Genomic DNA, 8056 nt, shown 5'->3' with positions numbered 1-8056 from the left:
GTGTCGTCAACAGATGTGATTATCTGGATTAGGACAGTCTCTCTCCCTCTCTCCTGACCCTCTCAATCGTCCAATGGGAGGGAGGGAGAGGGACAGACAGTGGGTAGGAGGGGGGTGGACAACAGGTTTCACTGTGCTGGCCAACATATTGTACTTCGGCATACAAACAACTCTTCCTATAAATCTGAGCTATTCAAATGGACATGTTCATCAAAATTTAGCTTTCCTTTCTGTTTTTAAATCCCATTTTGTTTGGTGGATGTATTAGCGTCCTTTGAAAGATCAGTAAAGATGATTAGGACCATATTTCAACATGCGAAGAAACATCCTGGGGTAGGTTGAGTTATATTCATGTAACTATTGGGATTTGTGATTATTTTTAATAATTAATGTTTAATATGAAGCTTTAATTGCCATATAGCGACATAAACAAGGCCTTATGTGTTTTTTGTTAATGTTCATGATTGTGAATACATTTTCTGGGAAGTTTGGTATTGGATTATTAAATTGTAGATCATCAACTCTGAATTCACTGAATGATGAAGAAGACTTCACAGCCTATGAGGATAAATATACTGTACTTATGCACTACAGTATATGCCTAGAGGGTTCACATGTGCAGTACATACAATAGTAGACATGAATTGAATTACATGATTCTACAAGGGCCTGCACAAAGCAAAGAAGAAATAATAGTAGAAATAAAATGACAAATTGTGCAATGTTAGTGGAAAATATTATTCTGCAATCATGTGTTGCTGTCCTGTTGTTACCAAGAAATATTATAAAATGACCCATCTTGCATCTAACTCCTTAATACCCTTTAATGAAGTGATTTTATGTTTGACGAGGAGTTACTATAAAACCTTTTCTGTATTAACATTTAAATAATATTAAACACCAACTCTATCTAATCATCTCAGTTGTTTAAAATAAGTACTGTGACTGCAAATAATTATTTTGCACCATTGGAATATTATTTTCCTATAATTTCCTTTGCAAGTATCACCATAAAATGAGGAATGAAAGACACAGAAGCTGTCTGTGCTTGTTTTTTTCTGTTGCCTGAGAGCTATGCGGAGGGTGACCCAAATTTGTGGATTGACGGGGTTGGCTTGGCAGTGCACCAGAAAAGTAATAAGGGCAGCAGCAGTATCGAACCCAAGCGAGTATAAAACACTTCCTATATCGGTCAGGCTGAATGGTAAAAGGTGAAACACTCACTTGTGTGGCACAAAATAAAGAATTCAGCACTGGGGAGAGGACAGCTCCCTACACACAGGCCTATCGTCATCGTTTGCTTGGCGTGTGTGTTCGTGAGTGTGTGATCAAAGCTGACCTGCTTCTGTGTGTTTGTGTGTGCACGGCTGTTTACTTGAATAATCGAAGCTGAGCATCTGCACTTGTCTGTGTCTGTGTGTGCATGCAAGTACAAATTTAGTGCACACTATGAACTTTGAACATCCTTGGAGAAGAACTGATAAGTTGATGACATTAATTGCTGACAATTCAGCTCATCAGTTAATTTTAAAAAGCAAAAAACACCAGTCATTAGTTCCAGCTTCTCAAATGTAAGTATTAGATGCTCTTTTTTTCTATTGCTGTAAATATATCTTTTTTTGTTTTGGACTGTTAGTTGAACAAAAGGCCTTTCTCAGTACAGACTACAAGTTTAAACTTACATTCTTGGGAAATTTAACTTGGCATGTTGAACTCAGGAGTACAAAACTCCTGACAATGGGAGCATGCAGTACACTCAACTTGAAACTGGGACAGCAGTGTTGCTAGTGTACTAGCTCATGTGGGCTCTGCTGATTACACTTCAACAAAGCAATGAGATAATCTCATCTGAAAGATTTTCTGTAGCATTGAAGCAACTGTGCGGTCGCAGAGTTGAGTCAATAGATATTCTGGTTATCCTCAATAAAACCTACATGTACAACGAACTAACATTCAGTATGATACGCTACACTGCTCCTGTTTGTTTTAATTCACATATTGTATACATTTGTTACTGAAGCGTGGAATGATCTGAACATATTTGTAGCCAAAGGAAGCAGCAATATTGTACATTATTAACTACCTAATGAAAAAAGTGAACCCTAAATGTACCTTCAAGCAAGCTCATTTGAAAGCAACAAAGCTTAGATTGTGTTGTTAAAACCTCAGTTTATTTTACAGAAGTTATTATATCTAATGTTTAAAATGCTATTGAGACACCACTACCACTGATGAATAACTAAAGGCCTGCTGAAATGACTGCTCCACAGGATGACAAATAATGTTGACCTGCTGGTCATCTCGGGGGTTGGCTGACAACGTGCTGAGTTGACCCGCAAGCACAGCTAGTCCTCATATCTCTCAAAACAAGTTCTCAAAGCAAGGTTCCAAGAAGCCATTATTTTTTACAAATCAATCACATATTCAAAATCTAAATTATTACTTTCTTACCTGAAATGATCTCAAAAGTTAATTTGGTGAAAAACTGCTGAACTAAAATCATAACGGTTGTGAGTCTGGCTCATGCTGCTGTTTTCATGTGAAATGCATGCTGTATGTCTACCCTAGGTTCACACAGGTCAGCTTTCAAAGCATCCTCGAAGAAAACAAAACACTTCTGGGCATCTGGATCATACTAATAATAATTATTATAATAGTTAGTATTATTAGTTATTATTATTAGCAGTATATAGTATTATTATGTTAATAATACTTCACAATAATGACATTTATCACTAGTTTTAGTCCTAAGGACAACATTTAAAATATTGTTACAATGCTGACACTACTGTGCAACTATGACTCTGAGTTGTTGAACAATTGTGTGCTGAGTAGTTTGGGTATGTAGCTGAGGGAGAGATATTTTCTTTAGTTCTCTACCACAGCATTATGGTAGTGAATATTATCATTTCATAACCAGACAGTCTCCTAATCAACAAGAAGGCAAGCGACAATGCAATCAGGCAGAAGACAGATGTCTAGATACAGCTGAGCAGAGATATCCGTCAGTTCGACCTGATCAAACTGTCATCTCTCTACAGCTTGACTAGACCTGAGTGGGCTGAGAACAGCTGTTCGTAAGTGGTGTGTCTGTCTCTCTCTCTGCGTCTCATACGTATTGTATCACATAACAAAGTAGACATGTTATGTATGTTGATGAATAGATGAAGATACTGTAGATAAATGAGAGGATTGTCGCCCTTAAGCTTTGGGTGTTTAAGATGACATATCACATTATCCCCCTGTCCCCTTAATGTTCTTTTCTATTTTAATTCCTGTCATCATCACTGCTCAGAACATCAAATATGTGCATCTGTGTGTGCAAACACTCCAGTGTGAGTGGGCAGACATAGCTAAATTACGCGTGTATGCAGGTTTTTACATGTCTCTCATTGTCAGTGTGTGTGTGTGTGTGTGTGTGCGTGCGTGTGAGATGCTGTCGCTCAGTCTGACAGGTATAGTGTTGAGGAGGAGAGGCTGGCACACACAGAGATGCTCCCGCTCTCTTCGATCGCGTCCTTGCCCGTTCAACCCAGGCTGACAGTGAGCTGCCTCACACATGGCCTGGGCCTCATGCATATGGAGGAGGGCAAGGAGAGGAAAAACAGGAATAACAACTACCTGTGTGTGTGTGTGTGTGTGTGTGTGTGTGTGTGTGTGTGTGTGTGTGTGTGTGTGTGTGTGTGCTCACAGTACATATCACACCCAACCACTTGATAGAATATGTTTGTTTACCTTTATATGCCTCTGCGTTCTGGGACTAACGCTTTCTTTCTCTCCTCAGTTAATCCCTCAATTTTTCTTTGTGACTTTGGGCATGACAGGGGCCACCTGCTACCTGATCCGTCTGGCAAAAGGGCCTCATGTCACGTAAGTCTGTCCATTTGTCTACATTCTTAATCATTGTACTAATCTTCCAGCTTGTCTGATTTTACAGCTTTCCCATTATTGTCAGGTAAATCCAAACCTTGGATACTTAAGTGTGGCTATTTGTGTTTTACATGTTTATGATGCTTGTTGTGGTTCACATAGGAGCCAAAAATCATTACTTCAAAATGCACTTTCAGCCAAATTATGTGTTTACGAGGAGGGATCAAAAGAAATTCCTGGAATTATTCAATTATACATCATTAACAAAATTATAATTCTTTCAGTAATACCTTTCTAATCCCTGTCAAAGTACTCTCCTTGTGATGCACTTGTCCCATTACTTCTCCTGATTCTGGAAACATTTCAGAGTTTCCGACATTTTTGTCCTGAATTTCTTCCATAATGTTGAAGCTTCTACCAATTTTAGTCTAAGCTGTAAACATACACTACCTAGCAGCAAATCTACACACTACCCCTCTGCTATTGTTGGCTTCTGAGAATTTGGCCCTCCCTGGTATGTATTAATCTTTAACACTATGTGCAAGTGTTATGTTTTCATTCTATGCGTACTCTGTGAGCCAAGTCAAAGACAACTTTCAGTCACCTTTGGATGGACAATAAAAGTTTCTCTGATTCTGCAAGTGTGAGTACAATTTGACATTTTTCAAATTGTCATCACAGTTGGGATGCAATACCAGGCTCCATTGTGAATCTGTGTCCAGGTTGGCAATAACATACAGAGACAGAAAAACACAGCCTTGATACAATCTTTTCATCTTTCAATTCCTCCAGGATTTCATCGTTGTTTGTTTTGTTTTTGTGATTATTGCGGCCAAAGATGCTTGATTTTGCTGCTTTTCACAAAGATTTGCAATACAATTTTGTGCTTTTATTGTGGGAATTGGGGAAAACTGCAAGCAAAGTGATAAATAATGTTTTTTTAAATACTAAAAAGCATACTGTAGTTATATAAACAATTATATTTCAGCGCTGTTTTTTAATGTATTTGAACTTCTGAACTTGACCATACATGAGTTTCATTTATAAGCCTGTATCAAATACAGTTTCACTATTCAACATTAACACCAAATAAAAATCAGTCAATAATGCCACAAATTACATCCATTAACATAAAAATAAAGAATGTCCATCTTTGCTGTCTGAGCAATGTGTCAACTTGGATTCTTCTAACTGAATGCCAAGCTCATTTGGGAACATTTGGGAATTGTTTTGCAAGGTCTGTGTCAGTCATTTTTGTTGGCAGGTGAGATCTGTCCATCTTCTAAACTGAATGCAAGCCTGAATATTTACAGAATGCACATGGCCATAACACTAAATGTACAGTAATGCAGTAAGTAGTCAGTTGATTAGGTCAATTCACGTGGAAATGTTACAGTAATTAAGCAAGAGATTTCTTGGATCAGCGTTAATTACTGTGATTTCAAAAATCATAATTTCCTGTATGGACTGATCTCTTCTTACTCTTTCTTATTGCCAATGTTCAAAACATTTATGTAAACAGACTCGTCATTTTTTCATCTTGTTTCGCTGTAAGAAATAAGCAGCATCACCAGCAGCAGATTATATTGACTGTGCATTATTAATGTAAATTTTGTAAGTGACTTGCTCACAGGCCAAACCAATAAAAAATAAATAGCTATTGTCGAGTTAATGTGTATTCACCCAAAAATTGTTTGTTACACAAGTGTTATAGATGTAAACATATTTCAACTTCAGTGAAAACGTTACACTTGTGAGTAGATTGTGATTTTGTTGTTAAAGAGAAATGAGAGAGTATTGTATCAAACTAATTGTGTCAAACATTTCAGTAATTGGAATTTCCCAGTTAAACTTTTACAAATAATGTATTAATATTTAAATCTGATCATCTTAAAAGTGCTGAATTGGGACAATACTTTTGGAGGAATTGAAAATACAGGCTACAACTGTTTTTGTCAGATTAGGGTTGCAAAATTTCTTTCCACCTTTCATGTCGACATAGTTTGAATTGTTTCTAAACATAAAAAAAAAAAATGTTTCAATATAAGTGATTTATTAGACACTGGATTTAGATTTGATCAAAATCATGGAACACCAACCCAAACAGCTAACCCATGCACATCTACATGTCTTGAGTTTTAGTTTACAACAAAATCAGCTAGCTGTAATAAATTGTCATATCTCTGAAGCTGTAATTCATTTGGCACAAAAACAATGAACAACCCTGCTGAACTCAGTGACCACACACATACAGTAAATGTGCACTGTTCGTGTCCTATTTTGGGCCACACAGCAACACTTGTTCTGAGGGTCAGCCATAAAGCCTGACCTCATCACCAGCTGGTGATGAGTGCTGCGGTCAGTGGCTGACTCTCTCTCAGACAGTGTTTGTGGTAATGCTCGCACTGCAATCAGTTTCTCTGTCTCTTTGTTTGTGCTTTGGCGGCATAACGTGCCCAAGGAGGGATGGGGGTTTGGGGAGGAGGGATGGACAGTTGCAGTGGAGCACTATGAAATCCAGACTTTGGTTAATGAACAGAGGCACACTGCCAAGTCACTGGGCTAAGTTCACCTCATCTCATAATCACCTCTCTCTTTCTCCAACTTTCTCTCTATCTCCATCAAGCATCTTCATATTTTTCTTTGTCCTTCTGTTCCTGTGTCTACATCTTGGTCCATTTAATTTTCTTTGCATCTGCTCTTTAGGTTGTTCTTCTCATGCATGCCTCTTTCATTCTTATATTGTGCCCCCCCCCCTTTCTTCCTTTCTTTATTCTCTACACTCTGAATCTTTGCACATTTGCAGCTTCTGGGACAAGACCAACAACCCAGAACCCTGGAACAGGCTTGACCCAACCTACCAGTACAAGGTGACTATTCCCCAGTTGCACACTGCACAACTACCTGCCTGATCATACCAATTATACCAGCCAAAGAAAATAATCCAGACATTCGGTTTTCATTCACTGACAATCTCACATTTATAATTTGTCTTAAAACCCCACAAAATAGATTTAGACCAACTGGCAAAATAATGTCAGCTCAACATGGCTGCTTCCTGGCTTTCTTTTACATGTGTTCAAACTAAGGCAAACAAAATGTATTTCAAAAACAAATTAATGGAACTGGAGCTTTTAGTGGTCAGTAATAATTTGCTGTACCTCATGAACAAGGCCAGAGCTCCAGACAAACTAATGAAAATATTAACAACGCTGACCCAAAATAAAGCAGAAAAACAACCAACTGATGGGTCCCACAAGAGGAGATCTGGATGATGTGTTTTTCAGAGAACAGAACGGTTTTTCTGAGGGTTTCAAGGCTGCGTTGCTTGCCGGTGGAATGAAAGTCGCTGCAGACAAAAGGTCAGGACATGGCATGTTTAATTCTCGATAGCGAGGCAAAGGTCTCAAATCGAAATTCCACTGAAGTCCAAACAATGATCGTAATGAGGAGGGGGAAGAGGGATAGAGAGGAGGGAAAAGGTGGGTAGCTGAGGGTTTTAATGGCAGACCAATCAGGAAAAATACATGGATAGAAAATGATCTGTGCTACTGCAAAAATGTGTGTTGTTCATGGTTGGGGAGCTGTGATATATGTTGAACATATGCATGCAGTTGCACAATGTATTATCTATGACATATGCAAACTAAAAGCCTCAGCAACACTATTCTACTGAAAAAATGAGCAACCAAGAATCATGTTAAATAAACATGTTTGTGTGAGCAAACGTGCATATAAGTGTGCATTGATATTGGGTCTATGAGGAGAAACAAAAAAAACTGTTCACTTCTTTTTTTTTCCTGGACATGTTCTCCTAAAGACAGCACTGATGAATTTAATTTAAGCAAAACAGATTTAAATGTATTCCTCCTGCCCTCCACAGTTAGTGGCCGTCGAAACTGACTACAAGAACCTGAAGAAACAGGGCCCTGACTTCTAAAGGTCCTCCAGCAACTCCAGGGGCACCAAGTTTTGGCAGGACCTCCTGCTGTTGCCTCAGTGCTGTGAAACGTCTTCCTGGATATTTCCTCAGCGTCACCTCACGCTCCTCTCATTTAACTCTGTAACCTTGTGGACAAAAATCTATTAAAGATCACAAGAATCTAAAGGCTGTTTCTTCAGTGCGTGATCTTACACAATGTCTGTTGCAAATAAACAATATTTATATGCATTGATGTTAGTTCTT

The 8056-nt window shown here is 38.3% G+C and overlaps 1 protein-coding gene across 1 annotated transcript; it reads left to right on the top strand.

The window, feature by feature from the left end:
- The first annotated feature begins 278 nt into the window (after positions 1-278).
- On the top strand, positions 279-7810 carry LOC128355918 (cytochrome c oxidase subunit NDUFA4). Its single transcript, XM_053316305.1, has 4 exons — positions 279-333; positions 3785-3870; positions 6677-6740; positions 7754-7810. The coding sequence occupies exons 1-4, from the start codon at positions 292-294 to the stop codon at positions 7808-7810; spliced, it is 249 nt and encodes an 82-aa protein (XP_053172280.1). The 5' UTR covers positions 279-291.
- Positions 7811-8056: the final 246 nt, after the last annotated feature.

The sequence above is a fragment of the Scomber japonicus genome, chromosome 3 (assembly GCF_027409825.1).
Source record: "Scomber japonicus isolate fScoJap1 chromosome 3, fScoJap1.pri, whole genome shotgun sequence".
NCBI classification, from domain to species: Eukaryota; Metazoa; Chordata; class Actinopteri; order Scombriformes; family Scombridae; genus Scomber; species Scomber japonicus.
Note: the sequence above shows the minus strand (reverse complement) of the source record. Positions and strands in the feature narration are given on the sequence as shown.

What these genes read in the sequence shown, in the direction of transcription:
- LOC128355918 (XM_053316305.1), top strand. Translation starts at nt 292, where the DNA reads ATGATTAGGACCATATTTCAACATGCGAAGAAACATCCTGGG. An exon ending in ATGCGAAGAAACATCCTGGG is followed by an intron (nt 334 to 3,784) that starts GTAGGTTGAGTT and finishes TTCTCTCCTCAG; the next exon opens with TTAATCCCTCAATTTTTCTT. An exon ending in GCAAAAGGGCCTCATGTCAC is followed by an intron (nt 3,871 to 6,676) that starts GTAAGTCTGTCC and finishes GCACATTTGCAG; the next exon opens with CTTCTGGGACAAGACCAACA.